General features: G+C 41.8%; 1 protein-coding gene across 1 annotated transcript in view; it reads right to left on the bottom strand.

Moving 5' to 3' along the window:
* The window catches only part of fbn1 (fibrillin 1), a 60,104-nt gene that overhangs the window by 18,781 nt on the left and 29,119 nt on the right, over positions 1–12,204 (bottom strand). The window contains exons 29-35 of the mRNA XM_029497399.1: positions 7,137–7,262; positions 6,933–7,055; positions 6,160–6,285; positions 5,312–5,437; positions 1,283–1,405; positions 425–547; positions 210–335 (exon numbers count right to left, since the gene is read on the bottom strand). Coding sequence (XP_029353259.1) covers positions 210–335; positions 425–547; positions 1,283–1,405; positions 5,312–5,437; positions 6,160–6,285; positions 6,933–7,055; positions 7,137–7,262 — 873 coding nt within the window. The remainder of the gene's footprint in view (positions 1–209; positions 336–424; positions 548–1,282; positions 1,406–5,311; positions 5,438–6,159; positions 6,286–6,932; positions 7,056–7,136; positions 7,263–12,204) is intronic.

The following is a 12,204-nucleotide window of genomic DNA, read 5'->3' as shown; positions in this document are numbered from 1 at the left end:
TCAACACATTGTATACCTGCCGTGTCCAAAATACTATCTCATGAGTTCTATTTGAAGCCAGCATCTGTTTGGACCGGTTCTTTCTCCAAACAGGAAAACAAACAACCATTCCGACCCTTTTGAGTCACTTCACATAATTTAGGATGTTGGCACCAATTCAGATGTCTGGAACCAGGATAATCAGGACTAGCAGGGCTGTATTGCCTTACCCTGACAGGCCTGGCCATCAGAAGTTTGGATGAAGCCCATGTCACATTCGCAGCGGAAGCCACCTGGGAGGTTCAGACAGTGGCCATTCTCGCACAGGTTGCTGTTTTCTGCACACTCATCACTGTCTGCACAGGTGATCAAATACACACACAGTCCATAAACAACAATGCATTTACAAAAAGTATTGTTTAAGGCACTGGTTTGCATGTGTGACCTGAGCAGTAAAATCCATCTCCAGAGAATCCTTCCTTGCACACACAGCGATATGAACCCATGGTGTTAAGACACTCGGCATTGTTGTTGCACATGTGTGTCCCATTGGAGCACTCATCCAAGTCTGAAACACAACAAAATTTCAAAGGCAATAATATTTCTGCAGGTGGAAACAACTCCCTCTACATGTGTCCTTAAGGATAAGGCTGGTGATATTGCATGTTTTTCCAACCCCTAGCAAAATCCATAAATGAGTTCAAAACCAAAAAAACAGTTTGTCTCTACCATTTCTGGCACTTACGTTGTGGCCACATGCTCAGCCATGCCAAATGAAGGCATAATTACTACAAAAACAGTTCAGAAATAATTTATTACACTCTCATTTCATGTAATGTTGGTCCCACATCAGCACCATGGTGTGGATCATTTAAAGATGTGACTAGATTTTGTCTATAGTAGAAGTTTTTGTTCTCTCTCTCTCTACTTTTCCCTATTTGGGGTAGCCACAGCAGCTCCGTGACTTGCATGGTTGATTTGGCTGTGGTTTTCTGCTGCAACCCTGCCCATTTTTCCAGGCTTGGAAGTACAAGCCTACCACTGGTTTGCATTGTGGCTGGGGTCTACAGTACAAAGGAATACTGTAAGATAATGGACACCGAAACACTACTTGGGCCACAGGATCACTTCATTGATGGTTTCAGATTAAATTTAAGATAAAAGATTAGCCACAAGAAAATATTTATATCTTTCTGTTTGGTTGCTTTTGGTTTCTCACCTGAACATTCTTGGCTGTTAACAAAATTGTATATACATTTCCATTCCTTCGATTTTGAAGCACAATATTAAGACACGCATTTACCTGTGCATTTGAGGCCATTGCCAATCCACCCAGAAGCACAGTTGCATTTAAAGCTGCCAGCTGTGTTGGTGCAGGTTGCATGTCTGTCACAGTTATGGGCTCCAATCTCGCATTCATTAATATCTGAGAAAGAGACACAAAAAACAAATCATGTAAAGAAAATGAGTTGGTCGGTTGGTTGATAATTTGACATTGTATTTTGGTGTAGCACTGCCCTCCCTGCCACACAAATTTCATTTCACTCAATCAAGCACAACCTAGCTTCCAGGGAGGGCCGGTGATGGTCACGTAGACGTGCACACACTGAAATAATAAAATATTTAGCTGCAAGACTATAAGTGCATCAGTCTCATAAAATGTTGCCACGCCCTGTGGTGTTAAACTATGAGTACACACTGTATAAAGGCAGCAGCAGGACATGATGGAGCTTCACCCATACTTCATCATACTTCATCCATAGCAAGCTGTATAGTATTTCATAGAAAAAAGGAGCAGAGATTCTCATGCTCTCTGATACTAATAGCCTTCCTGTGAAAGTTTAATGAGTACACCCATTGTGCCTCGTGTGCCCAGAGAGATTTAAAAAAGGTGAGGTGTGGAAGGGGGGGGGGGGGGGGGGGGATAATATCCTAAGGTTCAGGCCTTGTTCTGTCCATGCTGTCTGAACCACAGGTTATTTTGAGCAAAGAGTTCACTCTACACCAACAGACCCTGCACTTCTCATGTCGCATTTTGTCACAGCACATTACAGACTTTGTTTTCATGCTCGTGGATGGTTTTATCACCACTGAAGTGTCAGTTTTGGAAATTTAATCTTTCCCTAATATAGGGTTAGGGTTTCTCTGAAATTTCTCTGAAAATGTACTGCAACAATGTGCCAACTCTACACATAAAAATTTGTTCACTGCAAAACCATTCTAATTATATCTGAACCTAGCCAATGTTTGAAATATAGAGGTACTTAGTAGATAATTTGGTTATAAAAATACTTCTCTCTCTCTACGTGCAAACCTGTTGTTTGTAGTCCTGTATTATAATAAAAGGTCAAGAACAATTAATGGAAACAATTAAATTGGCAATACTAAAATCTGTCCTTCCCATAAAGTTGTTTACATCCTGTTAGGTGAACCAATCAGGCTCCCCATGAAGCGACTGGCTTTGCTGAGACACCATGAATGTAGCTGTTGCCTTGCAACTCTCGTTTCTCGGGTGTTTCTGACATGACCAATGATGTAGGCACAGTGGAAAAAGCCTGTGTTGAGCTACAACAATGCTGAATGCCAGTGTGAACCAAAACAACCCTGTGAAACCTTGACCAACACAATACCTGGCCCTGAGCCTGAGCTTTGAATATTACACTTTCGATAGAAACATTGTAGAAATAGGTGCATGTGTGTGAGAGTTAGCTTGTTTGTGTGTGTGTGTGTGTGTGTGTGTGGAGCGTGTGAGTGTGGGTACCCTGCATGTATGTGTGTGTGCACATCAAGGGAGTCCATGCAACGAACTCTATCAAGATGTTAGTACTTATCAGCCAATGAGACACAATCCTCTCTGTGTGTCTGTCTTTGTGAGGGTAGTAATTCAAAACACTGTCAATTAGAGATTAGTGCTGCTGGTTTATAGTCTTCCTGAGGAGAGGGTATGGTATATTTATGCTACATTTGATGACGGGGTTAATATGAGGGCTGAGCGCAAACCAATCTCTCTGGATTACAGATGGAATTAAAGATCATTTCCCCCAAGCCTTTGATGACAGAGAAAGCACAACAAACAAACACACACACATTCTCACATGGAAACGCAAAATGGAGACACAGGTTCTTGCGTGCAAGAAAAGTGCCAGCAGCCACAGCTGGTGTCAAAGAAGAGGTCTGATTTAACTTGGCTAATGTTTGACAGCTGAAGGGCAAATAAAAAACGGTTAAAAACAAAACAGAATTACTCTTCTGCCTTCAGAAGTGGGGACACTTCAAGCTGTCTCCTAGTTTGTACGGCTGCCTGATTGCCTGTCTGCCTATATGCCTGAAAGGGAAATTTCTCAGATTAAACTGTCACACTTCTCTGCATTTGGAACCGGAGCTCCGTATTCCTTTGTGCCGTCACCGAGATTCTAATGTCTTTTTAATTCACTGTGTTGACTGTTTTTGTGAATGCCTACTTACGTACCATTTCCTCTGTTTGTTCTGACACAGCTATAAATATGCATTTTTTAATAAACAGCAACATCTGTTATAAAAATATTCACCAATGACTAGTCCAAATAATAATAGCAAATGGAACTAACACACAAGTAAAATCATAACAAGTAAGTTGACTGAATAATCTCAGTCTCAAACATTATCCAAGCTTGCATAACAAAGAGGTTTAAGTGAAAATATGTGGCCACAAACCTTAAATAACCTGAGATAATGCTGAATATGAAAATGTTACTAAGCTGACTGATGACTAATGGTCATACCAGACCGAACAGGGTAAATATTAAAGTGCATTGTAACTAAAACACAAGCAATTGAGTCATACAGTTAATATGGTCAATTGTTAAATTATGCTAGATATAGCATTAGAAATTCACCACCATGAGCCACTGGTCACACCAGACTAAGCAAGTTTTAATGGTTTCAATGGTTTGGAGTTAGTTTTGTGACTTTTTATTTTAAAAATGTGTCTTTGAGGAGATAATTGTGCCACATAATCTTGCTGTAGTTCAAATAATTTGACTGTCTTCACTTTAGCAAAAACCTGATTAAATCACCGCTCCACCCTGATTTTGCCTTTAAAGTTAAAGAATTGTGAACTTCCCCAATACATCTCCTAATTCTGACTTTCTAATGTACACAAGGACACAAAAGTACTGATGTGCACTTATAAATACTCCCTCCCTGCCCCTGAGGACTCAATGTGTTCAATGGAATAAAGAAAAATCCCACTGGAGGTTTCATCAACAGCTGGATCAGATCTGGGCTTGACAGAACCACTCACTCATTAACTCTCAAGCACATACAAGAAGATTTAGTCCATGCATACAGATGTGGCCACAAAAGGCAATTCAACAACGGTAATCAATTTCTTTTGAAATTTTCATTTGAATATATTGGATAGGGACCCTCTCCAGAAAGAGCAGGAAGTCTTGTTATAGGCAAGTTCCATTGCCTATAAAAAAACATAAAGCCTGACATACATAAAAAAACATAAAGCCAAACATAAAGAAGAATTAGCAGCACAATTCCCAACTTTGGAGCTGAAACTCCAAAGCTGTGATTCAGAAGTGGCTCCTGCAGCCCAAAGGAAACAATGGAAATACTGTATGGACATTTTAATGGGAACTGAATGAGCAAGTGTGTGTGAGTGAGCAGGAAAGGTTTTGAGTCACACTTCATACAAACCTGTTTAATTGCATCTGAAAGAAGACGTGATGGAGCTGACTGCGTGTCTAACGCATCTTGATCACCGATCGGAGAGCAGATAAAATCATTCCCTCTTTTCTATCCCCTGATACCAAATTTTTTAAGTGGCCTTATAAATCAGAATTAACTCCAGCTAGATGGGAATTTGAGTCCAAACAAGCAAAGGACCCAACCAGCCGGATGGACTTTATATTTATGTGTTTTGGAGCAGTTACAGGTGGTTACGTGCTGCAGAACTCTTCCAACCATCACGTAATGTTTAACTGACCTTAATGAAAGACCAACAAAAGAATTAACAACAGTACAATTTGATGCATACATCTAATGAAAGATAATGATCTCATTGCTTCTGCTGCTGTTACTGATGGAGCATATGTCTGCTGGTGTGCCTGTCTGTGTGTTAACATATGGGTGTTTGTATGCGTGTTTCTCATCAACTCAGAAAGGAGCTCTCGACGAAAGGCAAGTAATGTCAGAGCCAGCTCATTCAATAAAACTTTACACCCATTTCACCCATTTCACATCAGCAGCTGCTCTCCACTGAGTCAAAATCCGTTCACCGTCATCCATGCTCCTCCACTGACGAGACATTTCGTTGCCTTCCATGCGTGTGTGTTCGGCTCACCTGTGCAGCCTGTGGTTCCCTTGCGTACAGAGTATCCCAAGTCACAATGACAGATGAAGGATCCTTTGGTGTTCTCACAGTTCCCGCTGAGACAGATGTTTGGGTTCAGATCACACTCATCAACATCTAGACAGGGGGGAGAGAAGAGTGAAAAATGGAAGGAACAAGAATGTTAATGTGCTAAACACAATTACACTTAAGGAAAGTTTATGACAATGAATAAACCAAATTAGATTATTTGTAGATTCAACCTTTTTACTAAGCCATGATTTATAACAGTGAGTCTCAAAAGAATGGTATCATGAACTATATCTGGGCTCTAACACTAGCTTGGGGCTTTTTTTGTAATTTTAATGAATACAACAATGAAAGCATATGCGTTTCTGGGGTAGGGCTGCAACTAAGATTATTTAAATAATAGATTTATTTATCTCTTTTTTTTTTCATTAATATATTTACAGTTTATATCAGAGAGAAAATAGCAATAAATGTTTCCTGTATTTTATGTAATTTTCCACTTTCTTAAAGAAAACTTTAATTTCCGCATATTAAGAGTGCAAAAAAATATATATATAATAAAATAAAAACTGTAGTTTTAGTAGCTGGTCTTCTGGCACATTTTCCTTCTTTCATTCCTTCCTGCTCAATTGAACCAACCTTATTTTCTCTGTATTACAAGTCAAAAACAACAACAACATCATGCTCAGCTCTCTCTCACCTAGACTCATTTATCTGAGTCATGAAGTGTTATTCTAATGACTCACGACTTGGATGACCTTTAAGATGATCCTTATTTTGCTTCAATGGATTAAATAAGCGCTGGGCTGCAGAGAGTGTGCATCATTTACCCAGGCAGGTTTTCATATCTTCAGATGACATGAACCCGTCGTAGCACAGACACTGGTACGTCCCTGGGGTGTTGGTACACTGGCCTCCATCACAAATGTCTGGGCTCTCCTCACACTCGTCAATATCTACCGATGAGGACACAGAGGCAGAGCAAAGAATGGGAAATATTCAGGTTTTGATGTGCAGATTCTATTTATATACAGTTTGTACTCTCAAGTACAATCTAGATTACAATTTGAAACAATTCTGCTGTAAATCTTCTCTTTTAGGACAGAACCTGTAAAATAATTTGCAGAAATTATCCATGAACTCTGTCTGTACATCTGTCTCTGTTAATGAAAGGACACAGTTGCACATGAAACATATGAAATTTGCAGTCATTCTCCAAAATGAGCACCCTCCAAACAAGAAATGCTGTCAAAACTAATTGTTGACCTTATCAGTGAGCAGAAACTTTTGTTGCCTGGGCTATTTCAGGAACTGATAAACATCCTTCAGATTCAGTCTCAACCTTTTTTCTCTGTTAACAAGAGTTTGTTTGCTTTAAACATGAGCCAGTCTAATTACAACATTCTCTGTACTTTAGGTTTCCTGATATGCTGTTTTGTTCTTGCTATGTCCAAACAAAACCCTTGAACCTGCAGTATACCTCCATATGCATAATGTACACAACATGTAAATTCAAAGGAAGTTTACCACCTTGACAAACAAGACAATAGCACATGTAACAATTTCAGAAGTGCAATGACAGACAATATAAACAGATCCCTACCGGTGCAGCTTCTCAGATCAGGCATGAGGGCGTATCCACTGTGGCAGCTGCACTCATAACTACCCTCTGAGTTGGTACAGAAAGCCTCGCAGCCACCATTCTCAATGGTACACTCGTCAATGTCTGACAGGCATAAAAACACATACTGTCACATACTGGCAGAATGAAAGCTCAAAACGAAACAATCGTCAGTTCAGTACCTACCAACACATTCGAGTCTGTTCTCAGTAGATTTGTATCCTGTGTCACAGGAACACTGGTAGCTGCCGATCATGTTGACACAATGGCCATTCCTGCACAGCCTATCACTCAGTTCACATTCATTGATGTCTGTGGGAAGAAATAGTGATTGTCATAATCAATAGTCTCATAGTCAACTAATACTTGTCCTTGAAGGTGCCAATGAGAGAAAGGAAAGGCAGAAAAAAAAATCATAATGCCTCAAAAACTCAAACTTTAGAGGAGCCCGTAATGTTTGGAATTCTAAAAAAATATATATGAAAAACAAACAATTGATAATCAAGACAGTTGCCATTTAATTTTCTGATGAGAAATTGAGGAAATGTTTCAGCTCCATGACTAAACTGCTCTGTCAGAAGTCTTAAGTGTGTGTGTGTGTGTGTGTGTGTGTGTAACCAGAAACTATTGCCACAGACCAGTGAATTGCAGAGGAGATAAACAATCTGACTATTAATCAATCATAATCTTAGGTCTTTAGGGTGTTACTGCAGCAGAAATGAAGAAGACTAGAGAGAGATGAGGTAGATAGTTTTCAATAATGTGCCATTTTTATAATTAGTTTGGGTGGTAATAAAGAAAACTAGAAAATTCCAAGAAATTTTGAAGTGCCACGGCGTCCCCTCGCCCGTCGTCCCCTCGCCCGCCCGTCGTCCCCTCGCCCGTCGCCCCCTCGCCCGTCGCCCCTCGCCCGGACGAGCAACCCACGTACCGTCATGCTGTCTATTTGCTCTCTATTTCTGTCTGTGTATATGTGTGATTGTGTCTGTGTATATGTGTGAGCGCGTGTCTATATCTGTCTCTGTATGTATGTCTGTGTATATGTGTGAGCGTGTGTCTATATCTCTCTATTTCTGTCTGTGTATATGTGTGATTGTGTCTCTGTGTGTGTCTGTGTATATGTGTGAGTGCGTCTGTATATATGTCTCTGTGTATGTCTGTGTACATGTGTGAGCGTGTGTCTATATGTCTCTATTTCTGTCTGTGTATATGTGTGATTGTGTCTGTGTATATGTGTGAGTGCGTGTCTCTTTGTGTGTCTGTGTATACGTGTGAGTGCGTGTCTATATCTGTCTCTGTGTATGTCTGTGTATATGTGTGAGCGTGTGTCTATATGTCTCTATTTCTGTCTGTGTATATGTGTGATTGTGTCTGTGTATATGTGTGAGTGCGTGTCTCTTTGTGTGTCTGTGTATACGTGTGAGTGCGTGTCTATATCTGTCTCTGTGTATGTCTGTGTATATGTGTGAGCGTGTGTCTATATCTCTGTATTTCTGTCTGTGTATATGTGTGATTGTGTCTCTGTATATGTGTGAGTGCGTGTCTCTGTGTGTGTCTGTGTGTGTCTGTGTATATGTGTGAGTGCTCAAGGTCAGAGGTCAAGGTCTTCTGAGCCGTTTAAACTTTGAACGGCGTTTCTGTGACAAAGTATGACGAAGCAGCGAGGCTCCAAAGTGAGGTGGGTTCAATCCACAGCAACAGCTTCACACAGACCTGAGCTGAGGGACCTGCGGTTGCCACGGTGATTTGAGAATTCAGTCTGGTCAGAGCTCAGACTCCCGCCAAAACTCTCCCAAAATTGGCTTTTGACCACCTCCCGAACTGCTTCGAATTGCGAGCAAACCGTAGCTCCGTTCCCAAAAGCGAAAACACCGTGAGAGGCAGAAGAGTCTGGGGATTCCAGCAGTCTTTGTTTGATTTGAAAAGTCCTTAAAATGAGCGTGTAGGGACAGTGCGAAGTCAGAGTGAAATTGTTTTTAGTGAAACCTTGATTTGCATTGCAGTCAATTGGGGCAAAAGCAGGTGTTGCTGGCGCTCTGAGCGCTCCTGTGTAAATTTGGTGAGGAGCAGAGCTCTCCAACTTAGATTTTCTGAATCCCAAGACCTGTGTCTACGTTTTCCCAAAAAATCATTTGCCTCCCTTTCACGGTTTGGCCGTGAGCTCGAGTTAAAAATGAAAATGTGGGTGAATTTTTCACAGTGCTCTCACTCTAGTTAACGAGCCTCTCCACTCTAACTTGGAGGAAAAAGTGAATCGGACTGCTCCTTTGAACGCTCGTCGTTCGAAAACCGTACGGTTTAGGAGAAAACGGTTTGATGTTCTGGAAAGAGCACAAGATTTCCTCCGTTTTGACGTTTGAATGACATTTCTAGGCGCACGTATGACTGAGCTACGCGACTGAGAAAATAGGTGAAATTCGGAGGCGATTTTTCTCCAAATCCCATTCATTCCTATGGAAGATTTTTTGTGGTTTTTTGGGAATAATTTTGGGAAAAATGGGAATATCGACTACCCAGAACTTAGCACACTTGTCCCGATCGAGCCGCACGTTTTGATATATATATTGTAGGGCTACGTCAAGCGGTACGACCCGCATTAACGGACAAAAAAGTGACGGAATAATAATAAGAACTAGAAAATTCCAAGAAATTTTGAAGTGCCACGGCGTCCCCTCGCCCGTCGTCCCCTCGCCCGCCCGTCGTCCCCTCGCCCGTCGCCCCCTCGCCCGTCGCCCCTCGCCCGGACGAGCAACCCACGTACCGTCATGCTGTCTATTTGCTCTCTATTTCTGTCTGTGTATATGTGTGATTGTGTCTGTGTATATGTGTGAGTGCGTGTCTATATCTGTCTCTGTATGTATGTCTGTGTATATGTGTGAGCGTGTGTCTATATCTCTCTATTTCTGTCTGTGTATATGTGTGATTGTGTCTCTGTGTGTGTCTGTTTATATGTGTCTCTGTGTGTGTCTGTGTATATGTGTGAGTGCGTCTGTATATATGTCTCTGTGTATGTCTGTGTACATGTGTGAGCGTGTGTCTATATGTCTCTATTTCTGTCTGTGTATATGTGTGATTGTGTCTGTGTATATGTGTGAGTGCGTGTCTCTTTGTGTGTCTGTGTATACGTGTGAGTGCGTGTCTATATCTGTCTCTGTGTATGTCTGTGTATATGTGTGAGCGTGTGTCTATATGTCTCTATTTCTGTCTGTGTATATGTGTGATTGTGTCTGTGTATATGTGTGAGTGCGTGTCTCTTTGTGTGTCTGTGTATACGTGTGAGTGCGTGTCTATATCTGTCTCTGTGTATGTCTGTGTATATGTGTGAGCGTGTGTCTATATCTCTGTATTTCTGTCTGTGTATATGTGTGATTGTGTCTCTGTATATGTGTGAGTGCGTGTCTCTGTGTGTGTCTGTGTGTGTCTGTGTATATGTGTGAGTGCTCAAGGTCAGAGGTCAAGGTCTTCTGAGCCGTTTAAACTTTGAACGGCGTTTCTGTGACAAAGTATGACGAAGCAGCGAGGCTCCAAAGTGAGGTGGGTTTAATCCACAGCAACAGCTTCACACAGACCTGAGCTGAGGGACCTGCGGTTGCCACGGTGATTTGAGAATTCAGTCTGGTCAGAGCTCAGACTCCCGCCAAAACTCTCCCAAAATTGGCTTTTGACCACCTCCCGAACTGCTTCGAATTGCGAGCAAACCGTAGCTCCGTTCCCAAAAGCGAAAACACCGTGAGAGGCAGAAGAGTCTGGGGATTCCAGCAGTCTTTGTTTGATTTGAAAAGTCCTTAAAATGAGCGTGTAGGGACAGTGCGAAGTCAGAGTGAAATTGTTTTTAGTGAAACCTTGATTTGCATTGCAGTCAATTGGGGCAAAAGCAGGTGTTGCTGGCGCTCTGAGCGCTCCTGTGTAAATTTGGTGAGGAGTAGAGCTGTCAAACTTAGATTTTATGAATCCCAAGACCTGTGTCTACGTTTTCCCAAAAAATCATTTGCGTCCCTTTCACGGTTTGGCCGTGAGCTCGAGTTAAAAATGGAAATGTGGCTGAATTTTTCACAGTGCTCTCACTCTAGTTAACGAGCGTCTCCACTCTAACTTGGAGGAAAAAGTGAATCGGACTGCTCCTTTGAACGCTCGTAGTTCGAAAACCGTACAACTTAGGAGAAAAAGGTTTGATGTTCTGGAAAGAGCACAAGATTTCCTCCGTTTTGACGTTTGAATGACAGTTCTAGGTGCACGTATGACTGAGCTACGCGACTGAGAAAAAAGGTGAAATTCGGAGAAGATTTTTCTCCAAATCCCATTCATTCCTATGGAAGATTTTTTGTGGTTTTTTGGGAATAACTTTGGGAAAAATGGGAATATCGACTACCCAGAACTTAGCACGCTATTCCCGATCGAGACGCACGTTTTGATATATATATTGTAGGGCTACGTCAAGCGGTACGACCCGCATTAACGGACAAAAAAGTGACGGAATAATAAGAATAATAATAAGTATGGGCGAAGAATAAATAGTGCCTCGTGCTATGCACAGAGGCCACTACTTCTGTAGAAGTAGTGTCCTCTGTGCTTATAGCCCGTGGCACTAAACTAGAAAATTCCAAGAAATTTTGAAGTGCCACGGCGTCCCCTCGCCCGTCGTCCCCTCGCCCGCCCGTCGTCCCCTCGCCCGTCGCCCCCTCGCCCGTCGCCCCTCGCCCGGACGAGCAACCCACGTACCGTCATGCTGTCTATTTGCTCTCTATTTCTGTCTGTGTATATGTGTGATTGTGTCTGTGTATATGTGTGAGCGCGTGTCTATATCTGTCTCTGTATGTATGTCTGTGTATATGTGTGAGCGTGTGTCTATATCTCTCTATTTCTGTCTGTGTATATGTGTGATTGTGTCTCTGTGTGTGTCTGTGTATATGTGTGAGTGCGTCTGTATATATGTCTCTGTGTATGTCTGTGTACATGTGTGAGCGTGTGTCTATATGTCTCTATTTCTGTCTGTGTATATGTGTGATTGTGTCTGTGTATATGTGTGAGTGCGTGTCTCTTTGTGTGTCTGTGTATACGTGTGAGTGCGTGTCTATATCTGTCTCTGTGTATGTCTGTGTATATGTGTGAGCGTGTGTCTATATGTCTCTATTTCTGTCTGTGTATATGTGTGATTGTGTCTGTGTATATGTGTGAGTGCGTGTCTCTTTGTGTGTCTGTGTATACGTGTGAGTGCGTGTCTATATCTGTCTCTGTGTATGTCTGTGTATATGTG

The sequence above is a fragment of the Echeneis naucrates genome, chromosome 3, assembly GCF_900963305.1.
Source record: "Echeneis naucrates chromosome 3, fEcheNa1.1, whole genome shotgun sequence".
Taxonomy (NCBI): Eukaryota; Metazoa; Chordata; class Actinopteri; order Carangiformes; family Echeneidae; genus Echeneis; species Echeneis naucrates.
This window is presented reverse-complemented; position numbering and strand designations above follow the sequence as displayed.